The 24,289-nt window shown below is 37.3% G+C and overlaps 2 protein-coding genes across 2 annotated transcripts; both read left to right on the top strand.

The window, feature by feature from the left end:
- Nucleotides 1–831: 831 nt before the first annotated feature.
- Nucleotides 832–7,102, top strand: LOC116720286 (3-hydroxyacyl-CoA dehydrogenase type-2-like). The gene is made up of 5 exons (XM_032563442.1): nucleotides 832–886; nucleotides 4,611–4,783; nucleotides 4,874–5,002; nucleotides 5,089–5,197; nucleotides 6,740–7,102. Exons 1-5 carry the CDS (start codon nucleotides 832–834, stop codon nucleotides 6,928–6,930), a joined length of 657 nt encoding a protein of 218 aa, XP_032419333.1. The 3' UTR covers nucleotides 6,931–7,102.
- A 6,397-nt stretch (nucleotides 7,103–13,499) lies between these two features.
- Nucleotides 13,500–16,135, top strand: LOC116717849 (3-hydroxyacyl-CoA dehydrogenase type-2-like; the record flags this gene model as incomplete). The annotated part of the gene is made up of 4 exons (XM_032559495.1): nucleotides 13,500–13,811; nucleotides 13,902–14,030; nucleotides 14,117–14,225; nucleotides 15,773–16,135. Coding segments are annotated over 4 exons (741 nt in total), but the record flags the coding sequence as incomplete, so codon positions are not given.
- Nucleotides 16,136–24,289: the final 8,154 nt, after the last annotated feature.

Here is a 24,289-nt window from a genome sequence, read left to right as displayed (position 1 = left end):
AGAAAATGTTTGCATGAACTTTTCTGCAACTCATAAAGTACTATTTGACTGCTGTAAAAATCCAAAATGATTCTTATTTCCTGTCTTGGTTTTATTTTTAGTACTGGTGGAAATACTATTACTGAAACCACAGCGTACAATTACAGCCGGACAGAAGGACCTATAACAATTGGCACTGATTGTTGTGGTTGCTATTGGTGTTAACTTTAATAAATGTCTGTTTTTTTCCACAGTTTTTAAAATAACTTGCTATGGGTTAAAAGGATTTGGGAACCCGCTTACCTGCCATCTTTAGGATAAACTGATTCCTCCTGAAAGAAAGGAGCAGATTAGACTTGAATTTTGGAAATGAATTACATTTTTATATTAAATGCTCATAAATTTACATTATCCGGTAATGTAAGCAATCATGTTAACAAGCACGGCTTGATGAAAGTTAAACACCAAAAAGTAAAAATGAAATTGAAACTTCTATTGCTAAATAACACGGCACTATTTAGTCACTTACTTAGTGGTGATGCTCAGATGTCAAAGTGCTGCTGCTTTCAGTTAGGGTGTTTAAGTAGGGCTCCTGTTCATCCGGTGTATCTAAAATGGGCAACAGTCTTAGGAAGTGACACAAACTGAATCTGAAAGAAAGTCTGTAGCAGCTCTCAAGGGCGTAACAATCAACAAGGATAAGAAAGTTGCTTGTTGTTCTTTGTCTAAGTGTTGAACTTGGTAGCAGAATAGAGTGGAGGTTCCAAGGCAGGAAATTTGTGGTTTCAAACTCGGCTGCCTCGGTCTTTCTTTGTGAAGTTTCACTGTGTGAGAACTGGTTTCTACTAGAACATGGCCACTACTGCCGGGAACGACCGGCAACCTCCTCCGGCATATCCTTGGAAACGTAAGGGCATTCCCAAACCAGAGACTAGTTGTTAATCCAGATTTACCTGGAGGTGCTTCAGGTTCTTCTTTGAAGCACCTTCTATGGTAGATGTCTGGTGTCAACAGGGCCAAAAATACAGAGGCTTGCAAAAGTATTCATACCCATATATCGTCACATTACAACTATAAACATAAAAAAATCCATTGAATTTTATGTGAAAGACTAACACATGGTGGTATACAATAGTGAACTAGAAAATAAGTGATTGAAGACATTTTTTACAATTAAAATTCTGAAAAAATGTGATGTGCAAAAGTATTCAGACATTTTCTCTGAGTGCAACACATTGCCTGATGGCAATACAGTCCACCTGTGTGTAACTTAGCCTCAGTACGAATACAGCTGCTCTGTACTTTTACACAATCGTTAAAGGTTAAAGGCTAACCTTGATACAATAGCCGATAAGCTCCTAATCACAGATCTGAGAGTGAAAGAACTGAACTGTGATGGTGGATGTAAAGGAAGGCAAGCCTACAGCAGAGCTGTCACCACTCTGTGTGAAGCCATCAAAACAGCTTCCCAATAAAAACCAGACATGAATGTTTTATCTGCTATGATCCAGAAATTTAAAGAACCTGTTGATGATCACCTCCATCTGGAGAAGGTCCTTAAAGAGGATATCATGCATTTAAATCATTCCTTATCACGTTTAAAATCATTAACTTATATAAAGTAAAACTGCAGTATTTTGGTCTGAATTCTTCGTTATTGTAGCTCCGCAGGCCCCTCGTTTACCTTTGTTCTGTTTTAGAGCAACTCATGACCTCAGGAGACCCTGCTGATTCAATCATTTTAGATTTGTCAGCAGGTTTTAACACTGTGAATTATGAGATTTTATTATATCGCTTAAAGCAGTCTGACACGAAGGGAATGACTCTGCAGTGGTTTAGGTCTTACCTGTTTGGCAGAAACTGCACCTTTGTCTGCGTAGGTCACTTTTCTCCCTCTTCTGCTCCTCTGAAGTTTGGCGTTCCCCAAGGCTCCACTTTAGAACCTCTTCTCTTTCTAGGCCATTGCTAGGAAATACAAACTATTATTTCACTACTTCGTAGATGACAACGAGTTGTATCTCCCACTAAAAGCTTGAAGTATTCAGTCGGTTGAAATGATCCTAAACTATTGGAGAGATGTCAACACTTGAATGAAGATAAACATTTTGTGTCTAAACAAAAACAAGGTCATACTCATTTTCTTTGGTAATTCTGACCTGCTGGTGGGATGTAGCAGAGCTGTTTATTCACTTGCTTGTGATTCTGTCAGGAATCTTTGGGTTATCTTTGACGGTACCTGCTCCTGCTGGCTCAGGTAAATAATAGGATTAGCTACCATAAGCAGATGATACACATTACAATGCCACCGGAATATTCAGCATTAAGAACAAACTTCCCAGTAACATCTAGAGCAGAGGTTTGTGCATGTTTATATATCTTTAGTTACTATATATGTGTATGTAACTGGAGAAAACAACATTATGACTGAAAATAGAGTTTCTACCAGACCACAGCCACGACTGCAGGGGATAACCAACAACAGATGAATTCATGTCTCTGCACAGGTTTCCAAGAAATGGAAAGTGAAAGTATGAACTTCAAGTTAATGTGTGAAGTCCATCATGCAGTCGTTAGCACGTGGATTAAAGTTCATCTTAGCTGGATTTTAGATATGCATCACCACATTCAAGTTCTTTAAAAGACATTCGTTGGTTAGGTTTTAGTAAAACATCAACAGAGTCCCTAACTTCTGTTGATATATAGAGCATGGAGCGACAACTGTTACAAGCTGGGAATATCTTAAGAAAGTTGTTTTGACGTATGTATTTAACTTTTTATTATTTTCATCAAATATATCAATGTTAGCTGTAAATTACTGGAAGATAATGTTTAATCTGTTCTAAGTAGGAACATTTAAAAACTAAAGTGCAAAGGAGGGAGAATATTGGAAGAAAATATTAGTAATTTCTTTAAATGTGAAAAAGTTAACTATATTTTTAACTAGTTGCAAAGCTGTCAGCTGGCCTGACTTAGTGATTTTAGCACATACTGTGATTTAAGGACTGCGACAGACTGGCGAATGTTTCGCCTCTCAGCTGAAAGGTTGGCTGGAGAAAGGCACCAGCAGCCTGCTGGCCCCACTAGGGACAAGGGTGTTAGAAAATGGATGGATGTGATTTAAGGAAGTTTGTTGTAGTAACAGTGTAGTTATTTTATCTGGCTACATGATTGCGTTAAAGTCCGTTCAACGGCAGAGTCAGAAAACGTTTCTGCTCGGTTTGCCACTGCGATAATCTCATCTCGAATGAGAACAAAACAGGAGACGATTGTAGATTTCAGGAGAAAACTGTGTTAGAAAAACAGTCTTCATTCAGAAGCTTCTTCAAATTCACTGTAATACAGACTGCTACAGAAGATCTTTCCTGCCAATTTTCATCACCAACGGCGCCAGATTCAGTTTTGAGATGGGAGGCCGTGTGGCTTTACTATTGTTACGTCAATAGCAAAGCATGTTTTTTAAAACAAAAAAACATTTTCTAAATTTAATTTCTCTTTGAGATCAATTAAGTCCTTTTTTAATCGACTTAAAATATGTTTTAGATATGCACATCATCAAGTACAGAAACTATATTTTCCATTAGAACTAATAGCTCAAAACCAAAATAATACAAATAAAAACAAAAATCCTAAATATGAAATCTATGGACCAGTGAGTCATCAAAGACACAATCCACCTATGAACCCCAACATACAAAATCAACTGAAAGCAAATAAATTAAAATAAACAAATATTAGACCAATTAGATAATTGAATTAAGTAGCAGTTTATTGATAGTACATATATTTCAAATATTTCATTGCAGTTGGTGTGTTTAAAACTGGGATTTATTCTGAGATCCTTATAATTACATCATCAATTTGCATTCAGTAACTTTATAAACTGAAATTGAAACAAAAGAAGATCTAAAAGAAGATAACTGTACCAACAGTTATCACAACAACAGCATCAGTATTACAGATGTTCCAGTTATGAGGTACTTTCCTAACACAATCAGGAAAGTACCATCATTTTATATGCATAAGTTTCAGGGAAAATGACAGTAAAAGTAAAAGTATTGCCTTTGGGTTAATGTGTACATCGTGAAGAGGCAGAGACATGTAAAACTTATTTTATTTTATTTTATTTCTACATATCCTTTGGAATATTTGAAATTCAGTAAGCAGTAACAACTGGACTAATAGGCTAATTTCTTTGTAGAATGTTGTGATATTCACAATAATCAAGTCAAATAAAAATATTTCATAAAGTATTTAACAAGTTGTCTGTTACAGTGGCAATTATATAAATTTAAATGAATTGAAAAGTAAAATAAAAAATACATTTGTTTGTCTTTTGCAACTTGACAGAACTGACAGAAACAAATCATTTTAGGTACAGATTATGTGAGCGTGGACAAAAGTAGATAAACACTCATAAATCATAAATCAGACAAACTGGTTAATATGGGGACAGAATTTGTTTTGATTTTAATCTATGTAAGGGGACTTTTAAAAGAGCAAATATGGAAAACATTTTCTGACCTATGACACGCAGCATTCAAGCTCACTGCCAAAAAGGGACACGCTCGGCCTTTCACCAATAGTGAAGCCGGTTCCCAACACTTTAGCTTCCAGCCCGTTTGCACCAACAGAAACTCCGGTGTCGGCTGCCAGACCAACTTTAGTCTTAAAGTCTCTGGCCCGGGAGAAGTTCGGGAAGTTGGACCTGGCAGTCAACTGTGCCGGCATCGCTGTGGCTGTAAAAACGTACAACTTCAAGAAGAACGCCCCTCACAGCCTGGAGGACTTCCAGCATGTCATCAACGTGAGGAGAATAAGAAGAAGACATTCAAACATCTTGTTAGTGAATGTTTTCTGATTCATGCGCGTTCCGCTGCTGCTGCTGCTGCTGCAGGTAAATATCGCAGGAACCTTCAACGTGATCCGCCTCGCCGTGGGGAAGATGGGGAAGAACGAGCCGGACGCAGACGGACACCGAGGCTGCATCATCAACACCGCCAGCGTGGCAGCGTTCGACGGACAGGTGGAGCTTTACATCCGTCACCTGAAGCTACAGAACCCAGCTGCTGCTCCGTTTCTCAGGTTTATTGTCTTCTCTCTCTCTTTGAGGTCGGACAAGCGGCGTATTCTGCTTCTAAAGGCGGCATCGTTGGAATGACGCTCCCAATCGCTCGAGATCTGGCGCCGATGGGCATCAGAGTCGTCACAATCGCTCCTGGTTGGTGTTAGGACAACAAATCTGCATCATAAATTGTGTTTCCTGTAACTGCGTTTCCATTACAGATGTGCACAAAACTTTATTGACCTACGATGTTTCCATTAAATAAGAAACACAATTAAAATCAATCAAGTTTATTTGTACAGCACATTTCAGCAAGAAGGCAGTTCAAAGTCATAAAAGACACCACACAGTCAATAATTGTGAAAATCAGTAAACATTATATTTTTTTCCATCATTGCACATCAAAATGTGGATCTGTTTGTTCATGTGATAAATCATTTAAAAACATGGCGGCAATGAATGTAAACAGTTATGAGAGATGTATTCATATTTCAGTAAGAGCTCTAGCACTTGTCATCTCAGCTCAAAAACATTTTAGTTAAATATGCGAGTTTCCTTTAAGTGAGTTTATTTTCGTAATTCCAATTTGTTCAACTTTATGCACATTGACCATATAGTTGCGCAAATTGGGATTATGAATATAAATTTGCTTAATGGAAACATGGCAATTTTGGTAAAACACGTTTTTTGATAAAAAGGTTTTGTTTTAGGCATTTGAGGTATTTTTTCAGCTGTATGGAAATTAATGTAAGAAGACATCAAGAATCCTGTTGTCTTCTTCATCTTTTCCACTGGTTGTAACATCCGGTTGTTGATCACATGACTCGATGGTGCGACAAAAGCGTTTCCAATGCAATTTTGAGAAAAACACCAATTTTAACACAGCTATAAAACCACTTCATCCTTGTGCAAAAACCTTCTTTTTTTTTTTTTTTTTTAGAAATTGCCATGTTTCCAATAAGCAGATTTATTTTTATAATTCCAATTTGCGCATTTATACGGTCAATTGAAACAAGATTATTGACTATAAAATTGTGCAAATTGGAAAATAAATTTGCTAATTGGAATTAAAATATTTTCTAATAAAGTCATGTTTTTTGATAAAAAGTTTAGAGATGAGATTTTTTTTCTGCCATGTAGAAATTTATGTATTTCGCAAAACTACAATAGCAACATTTCTTTTCTTTTTTCTTTTTGAACCACCGGATGTTACTACTGGCAGAAACGACGAAGAAGAAGCCAAGACATCATCTTCTTCTTCTTACCTTAATTTTGATACGGGTGAAAAACCACCTCATTCTAGCACAAAAACTTTTTCTTTCCTTTAAGCAAATTTATTTTTGTATTTCCAATTTGCTCAATTCTATAATGAATGGAAATGCAGCTATTCACCATAAAATTGCACAGATTGGAGTTTCCATTAAACTCATTTAATGGAAACTTTTTTTCTCTAAAACGTTTTTGTGTGAGTTTAGCTCAATGACTGAAATATGAATATATTTCATACAGTATGTGTTTATATCCATTGCCGCCATAATTTCCAGTGATATCATGTTAACGAGCTTATTCACATGTGATTTTAATGGCATTTTGTTACTTAATGGAAACACTGTAAAGTTTTTCGATTCTTTACCAAGGAAACGCAGCAACAGTCTGATGTGAACCTGATGGTGAATATTTCCTCAATCCCTCCTGCAGGATTGTTCGCCACTCCTCTCCTCGCCAGCCTTCCAGAGAAGGTGCGCTCCTTCCTCTGCCGCCAGGTGCCCTTTCCTTCACGCCTAGGAGACCCCGCTGAGTTTGCCCACTTGGTGACCTCAGTGGCGGAAAACCCGATGATCAACGGGGAGGTCATCAGGCTGGACGGAGCTATCCGCATGCAGCCCTGATCAGCTTGTCTGGGTGTGAAACTGTGAACCTTAGTATTTGACTTTGTAGAAAACAATGATTATAAACTCTCACTTGAATCTGTGGATCTTTATATTAAATTTTTGTGGGTCTCAAAGTGTTAGAGTGTACTTCATGTTGAACATTACAGAAATAAACATATGAAAGAATTCATTTATTATCTCAAAAGGTTTTATTAGCGTCCCAAAATTTCTCAAGTGTGAGATTTTTCATGTGCATCCAGCTTTTTGTTTTGAGTTGTGCATTAATATTGAATTCAACCTATTGGAAATTTGTTAGGAAAAAGCTCTAAAAGTTGTTAATAAAAAAAAGCTTTATAGGTCAGTGTAAAGTTGGGCCGGGACATTTGTGTTAATTTTGATTAATTACATAATTACATACATGTGGCGCGTAAAAAAAGACGGAAAAAATCGTTCGGAACCTTTCCGTCAGATTTACGGGGGGACAGTAAATCTGACGGACAAGCAACAAATCGCTTCTCTTGGCCCATTAGTTAGTTTCTGCTTCAACAAACAAATGATTGAACGCCGTTAAAGACTACTGTTGCGTTCAAGTTGCGCTAAAAGGAGTTAGCTAATCAGCGAAGCTAAGGCTAACATAGCATCTCAGTGCTAAACATGTAGCAGCAGCAGGCTAACGTCAGCGTCCACGGTAAGTATTTTAAAACATAAGTTTCATGAATGATCAGGGATTTCTGAAACACTTTAAAGCTTAATCGCTGTAATAGTAAATTGCATCAATCTGGTGATTGAACAACCTAAATAACAGATATTAAGTGCGACAAGCTGTCATTAGCCCCTTAAAGCTCCGTGGTATGAGACACATTTATTCAAAAAGAGGTCTTGAATCCAGCAGTTATGTTTGCGTCTTACTGGTTTTAATAAAAGAGAATAAAAAAACATACAGATTCAAAACAAACAAGTGACGGTCAAAAGACTTGTACAATGAGAAGTCTATATAAACTAATTAGTCAACAGCCAATCGAAAGGCACCACGTAATTAGCTTAAACAGGATTAAATTACAGATCTTTTTCAAGTAGAGCAACACAGGAAGCTCTCAGAAACATCTCAGATTACAAAAATAACACATTGTATTAAGTTGATATTATCTAAATGGCTCCAACACAGATTAAAAAGAAATCTTTATTCATGATCCCATATATCTATTTATTCAATAATTAAGCAACCAAACTTTTTTATTTAATTGAAAATGTTGCTGATTTTATTGATATATGGTTATATCAATAAAATAACGTCCAAAGAATGATCATGAGAAAAACATTGTTTTGACTACCACAGGTTGAATTCAAGCCCAGTGCCAAAGACAGACACGCCCATTTTACGACCGAAAGAGAAGCCGGTTCCCAACACTTTAGCTTCCACGCCTGTCGGACCAACAGAAGCCCCGGTGTCGACTGCCAGACCGACTTTAGCCTTCAGTGGACCAGCGGAGGCAGAAACACTTGCCAGCTCTGCTCTGACAAAAGCTGAGGCACGCAGTGGGTTGGCGCTAGCTCCTGCGCTGGCGTTGGGTCCTTCAGCTTCAGCTTCAAACACGCCGAATTCAAACCCAGCTTTGCCAACTTCAGCTTCAACGTTAAGTCCTGCTGCACGAAGAAGCTCCCTTGCTTCGTCCTCCGATACATTTGCATACTTCCCTGCTCCTGCGTAGGTATCAAACATTTTCAGTAATCCTTTTTCATCAACAGAGACGTGTGCACCACAATGAACCGTTGCGTTGGCCGCTGAAGTTTCATAACATCTTAAGTGTAAATATCCACAATCAAAAAAAGAAAAACCATGTAGTTTCTTAGAAATACTCTACTAAATTATTAAATGGTCCACTTCTAGATTCTAGAAACTTGACACTTAAACTTTACTGGTATTTCAAGAAAATCAAAATATTACACGAGAGAACAATGTGATTGGGTTAAATAAACAAATTTTAAATAAATAAACTGTATTAAATAATGAAATGAAGATTCCCTGATCAATCATATGAACCTGCTTCATTGCAGAGAAAATGTTTGCATGAACTTTTCTGCAACTCATAAAGTTCTATTTGACTGCTGTAAAAATCCAAAATGATTCTTATTTCCTGTCTTGGTTTTATTTTTAGTACTGGTGGAAATACTATTACTGAAACCACAGCGTACAAGTACAGCCGGACAGAAGGACCTATAACAATTGGCACTGATTGTTGTGGTTGCTATTGGTGTTAACTTTAATAAATGTCTGTTGTTTTCCACAGTTTTTAAAATAACTTGCTATGGGTTAAAAGGATATGGGAACCCGCTTACCTGCCATCTTTAGGATAAACTGATTCCTCCTGAAAGAAAGGAGCAGATTAGACTTGAATTTTGGAAATGAATTACATTTTTATATTAAATGCTCATAAATTTACATTATCCGGTAATGTAAGCAATCATGTTAACAAGCACGGCTTGATGAAAGTTAAACACCAAAAAGTAAAAATGAAATTGAAACTTCTATTGCTAAATAACACGGCACTATTTAGTCACTTACTTCAGTGGTGATGCTCAGATGTCAAAGTGCTGCTGCTTTCAGTTAGGGTGTTTAAGTAGGGCTCCTGTTCATCCAGTGTATCTAAAATGGGCAACAGTCTTAGGAAGTGACACAAACTGAATCTGAAAAAAAGTCTGTAGCAGCCCTCAAGGGCGTAACAATCAACAAGGATAAGAAAGTTGCTTGTTGTTCTTTGTCTAAATGTTGAACTTGGTAGCAGAATAGAGTGGAGATTCCAAGGCAGGAAATTTGTGGTTTCAAACTCGGCTGCCTCGGTCTTTCTTTGTGAAGTTTCTCTGTGTGAGAACTGGTTTCTACTAGAACATGGCCACTACTGCCGGGAACGACCGGCAACCTCCTCCGGCATATCCTTGGAAACTTAAGGGCATTCCCAAACCAGAGACTAGTTGTTAATCCAGATTTACCTGGAGGTGCTTCAGGTTCTTCTTTGAAGCACCTCCTATGGTAGATGTCTGGTGTCAACAGGGCCAAAAATACAGAGGCTTGCAAAAGTATTCATACCCATATATTGTCACATTACAACTATAAACATAAAAAAATCCTTTGAATTTTATGTGAAAGACTAACACATGGTGGTATACAATAGTGAACTAGAAAATAAGTGATTGAAGACATTTTTTACAATTAAAATTCTGAAAAAATGTGATGTGCAAAAGTATTCAGCCATTTTCTCTGAGTGCAACACATTGCCTGATGGCAATACAGTCCACCTGTGTGTAACTTAGCCTCAGTACGAATACAGCCCACTCTGTACTTTTACACAATCTGGAATAACTGGAGCTGAAGTCAGGTGTGTCATAGCCAGAAGGTTAAAGGTTAAAGGCTAACCTTGATACAATAGCCGATAAGCTCCTAATCACAGATCTGAGAGTGAAAGAACTGAACTGTGATGGTGGATGTAAAGGAAGGCAAGCCTACAGCAGAGCTGTCACCACTCTGTGTGAAGCCATCAAAACAGCTTCCCAATAAAAACCAGACATGAATGTTTTATCTGCTATGATCCACAAACTTAAAGAACCTGTTGATGACCACCTCCATCTGGAGAAGGCCCTTAAAGAGGATATCATGCATTTAAATCATTCCTTATCACGTTTAAAATCATTAACTTACTGTATATAAAGTAAAACTGCAGTATTTTGGTCTGAATTCTTCGTTATTGTAGCTCCGCAGGCCCCTCGTTTACCTTTGTTCTGTTTTAGAGCAACTCATGACCTCAGGAGACCCTGCTGATTCAATCATTTTAGATTTGTCAGCAGGTTTTAACACTGTGAATTATGAGATTTTATTATATCGCTTAAAGCAGTCTGACACGAAGGGAATGACTCTGCAGTGGTTTAGGTCTTACCTGTTTGGCAGAAACTGCACCTTTGTCTGCGTAGGTCACTTTTCTCCCTCTTCTGCTCCTCTGAAGTTTGGCGTTCCCCAAGGCTCCACTTTAGAACCTCTTCTCTTCCTAGGCCATTGCTAGGAAATACAAACTATTATTTCACTACTTTGTTGACGACAACCAGTTGTATCTCCCACTAAAAGCTTGAAGTATTCAGTCGGTTGAAATGATCCTAAACTATTGGAGAGATGTCAACACTTGAATGAAGATAAACATTTTGTGTCTAAACAAAAACAAGGTCATACTCATTTTCTTTGGTAATTCTGACCTGCTGGTGGGATGTAGCAGAGCTGTTTATTCACTTGCTTGTGATTCTGTCAGGAATCTTTGGGTTATCTTTGACGGTACCTGCTCCTGCTGGCTCAGGTAAATAATAGGATTAGCTACCATAAGCAGATGATACACATTACAATGCCACCGGAATATTCAGCATTAAGAACAAACTTCCCAGTAACATCTAGAGCAGAGGTTTGTGCATGTTTATATATCTTTAGTTACTATATATGTGTATGTAACTGGAGAAAACAACATTATGACTGAAAATAGAGTTTCTACCAGACCACAGCCACGACTGCAGGGGATAACCAACAACAGATGAATTCATGTCTCTGCACAGGTTTCCAAGAAATGGAAAGTGAAAGTATGAACTTCAAGTTAATGTGTGAAGTCCATCATGCAGTCGTTAGCACATGGATTAAAGTTCATCTTAGCTGGATTTTAGATATGCATCACCACATTCAAGTTCTTTAAAAGACATTCGTTGGTTAGGTTTTAGTAAAACATCAACAGAGTCCCTAACTTCTGTTGATATATAGAGCATGGAGCGACAACTGTTACAAGCTGGGAATATCTTAAGAAAGTTGTTTTGACGTATGTATTTAACTTTTTATTATTTTCATCAAATATATCAATGTTAGCTGTAAATTACTGGAAGATAATGTTTAATCTGTTTTAAGTAGGAACATTTAAAAACTAAAGTGCAAAGGAGGGAGAATATTGGAAGAAAATATTAGTAATTTCTTTAAATGTGAAAAAGTTAACTATATTTTTAACTAGTTGCAAAGCTGTCAGCTGGCCTGACTTAGTGATTTTAGCACATACTGTGATTTAAGGACTGCGACAGACTGGCGAATGTTTCGCCTCTCAGCTGAAAGGTTGGCTGGAGAAAGGCACCAGCAGCCTGCTGGCCCCACTAGGGACAAGGGTGTTAGAAAATGGATGGATGTGATTTAAGGAAGTTTGTTGTAGTAACAGTGTAGTTATTTTATCTGGCTACATGATTGCGTTAAAGTCCGTTCAACGGCAGAGTCAGAAAACGTTTCTGCTCGGTTTGCCACTGCGATAATCTCATCTCGAATGAGAACAAAACAGGAGACGATTGTAGATTTCAGGAGAAAACTGTGTTAGAAAAACAGTCTTCATTCAGAAGCTTCTTCAAATTCACTGTAATACAGACTGCTACAGAAGATCTTTCCTGCCAATTTTCATCACCAACGGCGCCAGATTCAGTTTTGAGATGGGAGGCCGTGTGGCTTTACTATTGTTACGTCAATAGCAAAGCATGTTTTTTAAAACAAAAAAACATTTTCTAAATTTAATTTCTCTTTGAGATCAATTAAGTCCTTTTTTAATCGACTTAAAATATGTTTTAGATATGCACATCATCAAGTACAGAAACTATATTTTCCATTAGAACTAATAGCTCAAAACCAAAATAATACAAATAAAAACAAAAATCCTAAATATGAAATCTATGGACCAGTGAGTCATCAAAGACACAATCCACCTATGAACCCCAACATACAAAATCAACTGAAAGCAAATAAATTAAAATAAACAAATATTAGACCAATTAGATAATTGAATTAAGTAGCAGTTTATTGATAGTACATATATTTCAAATATTTCATTGCAGTTGGTGTGTTTAAAACTGGGATTTATTCTGAGATCCTTATAATTAAATCATCAATTTGCATTCAGTAACTTTATAAATTTATATTTGTAAACTGAAATTGAAACAAAATAAGATCTAAAAGAAGATAACTGTACCAACAGTTATCACAACAACAATCAGTATTACAGATGTTCCAGTTATGAGGTACTTTCCTAACACGACCAGGAAAGTACCCTAATTTATAAGCAGATGTTTCAGGGAAAATGAAAGTAAAAGTAAAAGTATTGCCTTTGGGTTAATGTGTACATCGTAAAGAGGCAGAGACATGTAAAACGTATTTTATCTCTGGGTATTACATATCCTTTGGAATATTTGAAATTCAGTAAGCAGTAACAACTGGACTAATAGCCTAATTTCTTTGCAGAATGTTGTGATATTCACAATAATCAAGTCAAATAAAAATATTTCATAAAGTATTGAACAAGTTGTCTGTTACAGTGGCAATTATATAAATTTAAATGAATTGAAAAGTAAAATAAAAAATGCATTTGTTTGGTTGTCTTTTGCAACTTGACAGAACTGACAGAAACAAATCATTTTAGGTGCAGATTATGTGAGCGTGGACAAAAGTAGATAAACACTCATAAATCATAAATCAGACAAACTGGTTAATATGGGGACAGAATTTGTTTTGATTTTAATCTATGTAAGGGGACTTTTAAAAGAGCAAATATGGAAAACATTTTCTGACCTATGACACGCAGCATTCAAGCTCACTGCCAAAAAGGGACACGCTCGGCCTTTCACCAATAGTGAAGCCGGTTCCCAACACTTTAGCTTCCAGCCCGTTTGCACCAACAGAAACTCCGGTGTCGGCTGCCAGACCAACTTTAGTCTTAAAGTCTCTGGCCCGGGAGAAGTTCGGGAAGTTGGACCTGGCAGTCAACTGTGCCGGCATCGCTGTGGCTGTAAAAACGTACAACTTCAAGAAGAACGCCCCTCACAGCCTGGAGGACTTCCAGCATGTCATCAACGTGAGGAGAATAAGAAGAAGACATTCAAACATCTTGTTAGTGAATGTTTTCTGATTCATGCGCGTTCCGCTGCTGCTGCTGCTGCTGCAGGTAAATATCGCAGGAACCTTCAACGTGATCCGCCTCGCCGTGGGGGAGATGGGGAAGAACGAGCCGGATGCAGACGGACACCGAGGCTGCATCATCAACACCGCCAGCGTGGCAGCGTTCGACGGACAGGTGGAGCTTTACATCCGTCACCTGAAGCTACAGAACCCGGCTGCTGCTCCGTTTCTCAGGTTTATTGTCTTCTCTCTCTCTTTGAGGTCGGACAAGCGGCATATTCTGCTTCTAAAGGCGGCATCGTTGGAATGACGCTCCCAATCGCTCGAGATCTGGCGCCGATGGGCATCAGAGTCGTCACAATCGCTCCTGGTTGGTGTTAGGACAACAAATCTGCATCATAAATTGTGTTTCCTGTAACTGCGTTTCCATTACAGATGTGCACAAAACTTTATTGACCTACGATGTTTCCATTAAATAAGAAACACAATTAAAATCAATCAATCAATCAAGTTTATTTGTACAGCACATTTCAGCAAGAAGGCAGTTCAAAGTCATAAAAGACACCACACAGTCAATAATTGTGAAAATCAGTAAACATTATATTTTTTTCCATCATTGCACATCAAAATGTGGATCTGTTTGTTCATGTGATAAATCATTTAAAAACATGGCGGCAATGAATGTAAACAGTTATGAGAGATGTATTCATATTTCAGTAAGAGCTCTAGCACTTGTCATCTCAGCTCAAAAACATTTTAGTCAAATATGCGAGTTTCCATTAAGCGAGTTTATTTTCGTAATTCCAATTTGTTCAACTTTATGCACATTGACCATATAGTTGCGCAAATTGGGATTATGAATATAAATTTGCTTAATGGAAACATGGCAATTTTGGTAAAACACGTTTTTTGATAAAAAGGTTTTGTTTTAGGCATTTGAGGTATTTTTTCAGCTGTATGGAAATTAATGTAAGAAGACATCAAGAATCCTGTTGTCTTCTTCATCTTTTCCACTGGTTGTAACATCCGGTTGTTGATCACATGACTCGATGGTGCGACAAAAGCGTTTCCAATGCAATCTTGAGAAAAACACCAATTTTAACACAGCTATAAAACAACTTCATCCTTCTGCAAAAACCTTCTTTTTTTTTTTTTTAGAAATTGCCATGTTTCCATTAAGCAGATTTATTTTTATAATTCCAATTTGCGCATTTATACGGTCAATTGAAACAAGATTATTGACTATAAAATTGTGCAAATTGGAAAAGAAATTTGCTTAGTGGAATTACAATATTTTCTAATAAAGTCATGTTTTTTGATAAAAAGTTTAGAGATGAGATTTTTTTTCTGCCATGTAGAAATTTATGTATTTCGCAAAACTACAATAGCAACATTTCTTTTCTTTTTTCTTTTTGAACCACCGGATGTTACTACTGGCAGAAACGACGAAGAAGAAGCCAAGACATCATCTTCTTCTTCTTACCTTAATTTTGATACGGGTGAAAAACCACCTCATTCTAGCACAAAAACTTTTTCTTTCCTTTAAGCAAATTTATTTTTGTATTTCCAATTTGCTCAATTCTATAATGAATGGAAATGCAGCTATTCACCATAAAATTGCACAGATTGGAGTTTCCATTAAACTCATTTAATGGAAACTTTTTTTCTCTAAAACGTTTTTGTGTGAGTTTAGCTCAATGACTGAAATATGAATATATTTCATACAGTATGTGTTTATATCCATTGCCGCCATAATTTCCAGTGATATCATGTTTAACGAGCTTATTCACATGTGATTTTAATGGCATTTTGTTACTTAATGGAAACACTGTAAAGTTTTTCGATTCTTTACAACGGAAACGCAGCAACAGTCTGATGTGAACCTGATGGTGAATATTTCCTCAATCCCTCCTGCAGGATTGTTCGCCACTCCTCTCCTCGCCAGCCTTCCAGAGAAGGTGCGCTCCTTCCTCTGCCGCCAGGTGCCCTTTCCTTCACGCCTAGGAGACCCCGCTGAGTTTGCCCACTTGGTGACCTCAGTGGCGGAAAACCCGATGATCAACGGGGAGGTCATCAGGCTGGACGGAGCTATCCGCATGCAGCCCTGATCAGCTTGTCTGGGTGTGAAACTGTGAACCTTAGTATTTGACTTTGTAGAAAACAATGATTATAAACTCTCACTTGAATCTGTGGATCTTTATATTAAATTTTTGTGGGTCTCAAAGTGTTAGAGTGTACTTCATGTTGAACATTACAGAAATAAACATATGAAAGAATTCATTTATTATCTCAAAAGGTTTTATTAGCGTCCCAAAATTTCTCAAGTGTGAGATTTTTCATGTGCATCCAGCTTTTTGTTTTGAGTTGTGCATTAATATTGAATTCAACCTATTGGAAATTTGTTAGGAAAAAGCTCTAAAAGTTGTTAATAAAAAAAAGCTTTATAGGTCAGTGTAAAGTTGGGCCGGGACATTTGTGTTAATTTTGATTAATTACATAATTACATACATGTGGCGCGTAAAAAAAGACGGAAAAAATCGTTCGGAACCTTTCCGTCAGATTTACGGGGGGACAGTAAATCTGACGGACAAGCAACAAATCGCTTCTCTTGGCCCATTAGTTAGTTTCTGCTTCAACAAACAAATGATTGAACGCCGTTAAAGACTACTGTTGCGTTCAAGTTGCGCTAAAAGGAGTTAGCTAATCAGCGAAGCTAAGGCTAACATAGCATCTCAGTGCTAAACATGTAGCAGCAGCAGGCTAACGTCAGCGTCCACGGTAAGTATTTTAAAACATAAGTTTCATGAATGATCAGGGATTTCTGAAACACTTTAAAGCTTAATCGCTGTAATAGTAAATTGCATCAATCTGGTGATTGAACAACCTAAATAACAGATATTAAGTGCGACAAGCTGTCATTAGCCCCTTAAAGCTCCGTGGTATGAGACACATTTATTCAAAAAGAGGTCTTGAATCCAGCAGTTATGCTGGTCTTACTGGTTTTAATAAAAGGGAATAAAAAAACATACAGATTCAAAACAAACAAGTGACGGTCAAAAGACTTGTACAATGAGAAGTCTTTATAAACTAATTAGTCAACAGCCAATCGAAAGGCACCACGTAATTAGCTTAAACAGGATTAAATTACAGATCTTTTTCAAGTAGAGCAACACAGGAAGCTCTCAGAAACATCTCAGATAACAAAAATAACACATTGTATTAAGTTGATATTATCTAAATGGCTCCAACACAGATTAAAAAGAAATCTTTATTCATGATCCCATATATCTATTTATTCAATAATTAAGCAACCAAACTTTTTTATTTAATTGAAAATGTTGCTTATTTTATTGATATATGGTTATATCAATAAAATAACGTCCAAAGAATGATCATGAGAAAAACATTGTTTTGACTACCACAGGTTGATTTCAAACCCATTGCCTAAGAACGACACGCCCATTTTGCTTCCAATAGAGAAGCCGGTTCCCAACAGTTGAACTTCCAGGCCTGTCGGACTAACAGAAGCCCCGGTGTCGACTGCCAGACCGACTTTAGCCTTCAGTGGACCAGCGGAGGCAGAAGCACTTGCCAGTTCTGCTCTGGCAAAAGCTGAGGCACGCAGTGGGTTGGCGCTAGCTCCTGCGCTGGCGTTGGGTCCTTTAGCTTCAGCTTCAAACACGCTGAATTCAGCCCGAGCTTTGCCAACTCCAGCTTCAGCGTAAACTCCTGCTGCAGGAATACGCTTCCCTGATTTGTCCTCCGGTCCATTTGCATACGTCCCTGCTCGTGCGTAGGTATCTTCAGCAGAGGCGTCAGGAGGACGGTCAAAGGTGTCAATCATTTTCAGTAAGCCTGCACCACAATGAACAGTTGCTTTGGCCGTTGAAGTTTCATAACATCTTAAGTGTAAATATCCACATTTAAAAAAAGAAAAACCATGTAGTTTCTTAGAAATACTCTACTAAATTATTAAATGGTCCACTTCTAGGTTCTAGAAACTTGACACTTAAACTTTACTGGTATTTCAAGAAAATCAAAATATTACACGAGAGAACAATGTGATTGGGTTAAATAAACAAATCTTAAATAAATAAACTGTATTAAATAATGAAATGAAGATTCCCTGATCAATCATATGAACCTGCTTCATTGCAGAGAAAATGTTTGCATGAACTTTTCTGCAACTCATAAAGTTCTATTTGACTGCTGTAAAAATCCAAAATGATTCTTATTTCCTGTCTTGGTTTTATTTTTAGTACTGGTGGAAATACTATTACTGAAACCACAGCGTACAATTACAGCCGGACAGAAGGACCTATAACAATTGGCACTGATTGTTGTGGTTGCTATTGGTGTTAACTTTAATAAATGTCTGTTGTTTTCCACAGTTTTTAAAATAACTTGCTATGGGTTAAAAGGATATGGGAACCCGCTTACCTGCCATCTTTAGGATAAACTGATTCCTCCTGAAAGAAAGGAGCAGATTAGACTTGAATTTTGGAAATGAATTACATTTTTATATTAAATGCTCATAAATTTACATTATCCGGTAATGTAAGCAATCATGTTAACAAGCACGGCTTGATGAAAGTTAAACACCAAAAAGTAAAAATGAAATTGAAACTTCTATTGCTAAATAACACGGCACTATTTAGTCACTTACTTCAGTGGTGATGCTCAGATGTCAAAGTGCTGCTGCTTTCAGTTAGGGTGTTTAAGTAGGGCTCCTGTTCATACATCCGGTGTATCTAAAATGGGCAACAGTCTTAGGAAGTGACACAAACTGAATCTGAAAAAAAGTCTGTAGCAGCCCTCAAGGGCGTAACAATCAACAAGGATAAGAAAGTTGCTTGTTGTTCTTTGTCTAAATGTTGAACTTGGTAGCAGAATAGAGTGGAGATTCCAAGGCAGGAAATTTGTGGTTTCAAACTCGGCTGCCTCGGTCTTTCTTTGTGAAGTTTCTCTGTGTGAGAACTGGTTTCTACTAGAACATGGCCACTACTGCCGGGAACGACCGGCAACCTCCTCCGGCATATCCTTGGAAACTTAAGGGCATTCCCAAACCAGAGACTAGTTGTTAATCCAGATTTACCTGGAGGTGCTTCAGGTTCTTCTTTGAAGCACCTCCTATGGTAGATGTCTGGTGTCAACAGGGCCAAAAATACAGAGGCTTGCAAAAGTATTCATACCCATATATTGTCACATTACAACTATAAACATAAAAAAATCCTTTGAATTTTATGTGAAAGACTAACACATGGTGGTATACAATACTGAACTAGAAAATAAGTGATTGAAGACATTTTTTACAATTAAAATTCTGAAAAAATGTGATGTGCAAAAGTATTCAGCCATTTTCTCTGAGTGCAACACATTGCCTGATGGCAATACAGTCCACCTGTGTGTAACTTAGCCTCAGTACGAATACAGCCCACTCTGTACTTTTACACAATCTGGAATAACTGGAGCTGAAGTCAGGTGTGTCATAGCCAGAAGGTTAAAGGTTAAAGGCTAACCTTGATACGATAGCCGATAAGCTCCTAATCACAGATCTGAGAGTGAAAGAACTGAACTGTGATGGTGGATGGAAAGGAAGGCAAGCCTACAGCAGAGCTGTCACCACTCTGTGTGAAGCCATCAAAACAGCTTCCCAATAAAAACCAGACATGAATGTTTTATCTGCTATGATCCAGAAACTTAAAGAACCTGTTGATGACCACCTCCATCTGGAGAAGGCCCTTAAAGAGGATATCATGCATTTAAATCATTCCTTATCACGTTTAAAATCATTAACTTATATAAAGTAAAACTGCAGTATTTTGGTCTGAATTCTTCGTTATTGTAGCTCCGCAGGCCCCTCGTTTACCTTTGTTCTGTTTTAGAGCAACTCATGACCTCAGGAGACCCTGCTGATTCAATCATTTTAGATTTGTCAGCAGGTTTTAACACTGTGAATTATGAGATTTTATTATATCGCTTAAAGCAGTCTGACACGAAGGGAATGACTCTGCAGTGGTTTAGGTCTTACCTGTTTGGCAGAAACTGCACCTTTGTCTGCGTAGGTCACTTTTCTCCCTCTTCTGCTCCTCTGAAGTTTGGCGTTCCCCAAGGCTCCACTTTAGAACCTCTTCTCTTCCTAGGCCATTGCTAGGAAATACAAACTATTATTTCACTACTTTGTTGACGACAACCAGTTGTATCTCCCACTAAAAGCTTGAAGTATTCAGTCGGTTGAAATGATCCTAAACTATTGGAGAGATGTCAACACTTGGATGAAGATAAACATTTTGTGTCTAAACAAAAACAAGGTCATACTCATTTTCTTTGGTAATTCTGACCTGCTGGTGGGATGTAGCAGAGCTGTTTATTCACTTGCTTGTGATTCTGTCAGGAATCTTTGGGTTATCTTTGACGGTACCTGCTCCTGCTGGCTCAGGTAAATAATAGGATTAGCTACCATAAGCAGATGATACACATTACAATGCCACCGGAATATTCAGCATTAAGAACAAACTTCCCAGTAAGATCTAGAGCAGAGGTTTGTGTATGTTTATATATCTTTAGTTACTATATATGTGTATGTAACTGGAGAAAACAACATTATGACTGAAAATAGAGTTTCTACCAGACCACAGCCACGACTGCAGGGGATAACCAACAACAGATGAATTCATGTCTCTGCACAGGTTTCCAAGAAATGGAAAGTGAAAGTATGAACTTCAAGTTAATGTGTGAAGTCCATCATGCAGTCGTTAGCACATGGATTAAAGTTCATCTTAGCTGGATTTTAGATATGCATCACCACATTCAAGTTCTTTAAAAGACATTCGTTGGTTAGGTTTTAGTAAAACATCAACAGAGTCCCTAACTTCTGTTGACATATAGAGCATGGAGCGACAACTGTTACAAGCTGGGAATATCTTAAGAAAGTTGTTTTGACGTATGTATTTAACTTTTATTAATTTCATCAAATATATCAATGTTAGCTGTCAATTACTGGAAGATAATGTTTAGGCTGTTCTAAGTAGGAACATTTAAAAACTAAAGTGCAAAGAAGGGAGAATATTGGAAGAAAAAATTAGTAATTTCTTTAAATGTGAAAAAGTTAACTATATTTTTAACTAGTTGCAAAGCTGTCAGCTGGCCTGACTTAGTGATTTTAGCACATCCTGTGATTTAAGGACTGCGACAGACTGGCGAATGTTTCGCCTCTCAGCTGAAAGGTTGGCTGGAGAAAGGCACCAGCAGCCTGCTGGCCCCACTAGGGACAAGGGTGTTAGAAAATGGATGGATTGTGATTTAAGGAAGTTTGTTGTAGTAGGAGACGATTGTAGATTTCAGGAGAAAACTGTGTTCAAAAAACAGTCTTCAGTCAGAAGCTTCTTCAAATTCACTTGTAATACAGACTGCTACAGAAGATCTTTCCTGGCAATGGTCATCACCAGCGGCGCCACATTCAGTTTTGAGATGGGAGGCCGTGTGGCTTCACTATTGTTACGTCAATAGCAAAGCATGTTTTTTAAAACAAGACATTTTCTAAATTTAATTTCTTTTTGAGATCAATTAAGTCCTGTTTTAATCGACTTAAAATATGTTTTAGATATGCACATCATCAAGTACAGAAACTATATTTTCCATTAGAACTAATAGCTCAAAACCAAAATAATACAAATAAAAACAAAAATCCTAAATATGAAATCTATGGACCAGTGAGTCATCAAAGACACAATCCACCTATGAACCCCAACATACAAAATCAACTGAAAGCAAATAAATTAAAATAAACAAATATTAGACCAATTAGATAATTGAATTAAGTAGCAGTTTATAGATAGTACATATATTTCAAATATTTCATTGCAGTTGGTGTGTTTAAAACTGGGATTTATTCTGAGATCCTTATAATTAAATCATCAATTTGCATTCAGTAACTTTATAAATTTATATTTGTAAACTGAAATTGAAACAAAATAAGATCTAAAAGAAGATAACTGTACCAACAGTTATCACAACAACAATCAGTATTACAGATGTTCCAGTTATGAGGTACTTTCCTAACACGACCAGGAAAGTACCCTAATTTATAAGCAGATGTTTCAGGGAAAATGAAAGTAAAAGTAAAAGTATTGCCTTTGGGTTAATGTGTACATCGTAAAGAGGCAGAGACATGTAAAACGTATTTTATCTCTGGGTATTACATATCCTTTGGAATATTTGAAATTCAGTAAGCAGTAACAACTGGACTAATAGCCTAATTTCTTTGCAGAATGTTGTGATATTCACAATAATCAAGTCAAATAAAAATATTTCATAAAGTATTGAACAAGTTGTCTGTTACAGTGGCAATTATATAAATTTAAATGAATTGAAAAGTAAAATAAAAAATGCATTTGTTTGTTTGTCTTTTGCAACTTGACAGAACTGACAGAAACAAATCATTTTAGGTGCAGATTATGTGAGCGTGGACAAAAGTAGATAAACACTCATAAATCATAAATCAGACAAACTGGTTAATATGGGGACAGAATTTGTTTTGATTTTAATCTATGTAAGGGGACTTTTAAAAGCAAATATGGAAAACATTTTCTGACCTATGACACGCAGCATTCAAGCTCATTGCCAAGAAGGGACACGCTCGCCCTTTCACCCATAGTGAAGCCGGTTCCCAACACTTTAGCTTCCAGCCCGAATGCACCAACAGAAACTCCAGTATCGACTGCCAGACCAACTTTAACTTTCAGTGGACCAGCGGCGGCAGAAGCACTTGCCAGTTCTGCTCTGGCAAAAGCTGAGGCACCCAGTGGGCTGGCGCCGGCTCCTGCACTGGCGTTGGGTCCTTTAGCTTCAGCTTCAAACACGCTGCATTCAGCTCGAGCTTTGCCAACTCCAGCTTCAGCGTAAACTCCTGCTTTAGGAAGACGCTTCCCTGGTTCGTCCTCCGGTCCATTTGCATACGTCCCTGCTCGTGCGTAGGTAGCTTTAGCAGAGGCGTCAGGAGGACGGTCAAAGGTGTCAAACAGTTCCAGGAATCCATTTCGATCAACAAAGACGTTGGCTCCACAAACAACTGCACGGTGCTTCTTTGAATCTGAAGAATCAAACATATGAAGTTTAAATATTTATTAAATAGATCACTTCTAGATTGTTTTGTCTAAAGATGGAAAACAAGGTTTAATACTATATTTACAAAAAAAAAATTAATTTTGCAAAAGAGAACAAAATGATTTGGTTTGATTAACAAATTCTTATTAAATAAACTGAATGATTTTGTTTTTATGTTTGTATTGTATATTTTAGTTTACTCTTTTTCTATATAAGCCCATCAAAAAGACATTTTGAACTAAACTGAATTTGTGTTGTAGAGTGAATCAGTTTAATTGCTAGTTCTTTTGTTTTAAGTACTGGTGGAACTAGCGTTACTGAAACAACTGCATACTATATTATCATCTGGAAATGAAGAAGTACAATAAATGACGCTGATTTTGTGGTTGCCATGGATATCAGCTTCAATATCTTTCCACCATTTCTAAAATTATTTGCTTTAAGTTAAAGGAGTAGAGAATAACAGGGACTTGCCTGCTTCCATCTTCAGGATGAAGTTATTCTCTGAAAGAAAAAAAAACAGATTAAACTTGTTAGAAATGCTTTCAATTTTCATATTAAATATTAATACATTTACATTCTTTGGTAAATAGAAGTTAGAATCATGCTCATAAACTTGACTTGATAAACTTCAAACATCAGTTTTAAAAAGTCAGTTAAATGCAGTAAAACCTCAACTGGTTTCTATCAAACCTCAAGTTTGTTTAGCCGCTTCGATGGTGTTTGCTGGACCTGGTTAGATGTCTGAGTTCTGCTGCAGAGACAGAGGCTGTATAAAAACAGAAGAGGAAGTTCCTACCAGATGGGTGAGGCTGGACTCCTTTGTAGATTGTATGTCTAAAAACGGCAGTAAGCTGGGGCTCCATCAGGCAAAAAGTTCTCTCTCAGTTTCCTGCATTGTTGTTGCGCAACACTCTCCTACCTCTTCTGAGAGGGGAGATGTGCTACCAGCTCTTCGGCTAACGGTTGAAATGAGTTTCCAGGGTTAAGTAACAGGGAACGTTCTGGGACTTACCCTGTCCAGAACTGAAGTAAACTCTGTTTAAAGCTGGTGTCGACATTCGGGTGTCCCAGAGTCAGTCTTAATAAATGGATCCCATTTATTAAGACTAAAATACAGCTGGTCCATTTGTTCATGCTTAAGAGCTAACAGAGCAAAATGACATCAAACAGCAGTTTGTAATTCTATTTGTTAGCATCTATATAAGCTACGGTGATTAGCCTTAGCTTTGAAGGTGTTTCCTAATATATAATTAGCTTTAGTTTGTGCACATGTGCTCTATGTGAGTGCATGTATGTACATACGAGCATGCAAATAGCTAAAAGAGA

Source organism: Xiphophorus hellerii, chromosome 1 (genome assembly GCF_003331165.1).
Source record: "Xiphophorus hellerii strain 12219 chromosome 1, Xiphophorus_hellerii-4.1, whole genome shotgun sequence".
NCBI classification, from domain to species: domain Eukaryota; kingdom Metazoa; phylum Chordata; class Actinopteri; order Cyprinodontiformes; family Poeciliidae; genus Xiphophorus; species Xiphophorus hellerii.
The sequence above is the reverse complement of the archived record's forward strand: the minus strand, read 5'-3'. Positions and strand labels throughout refer to the sequence as shown.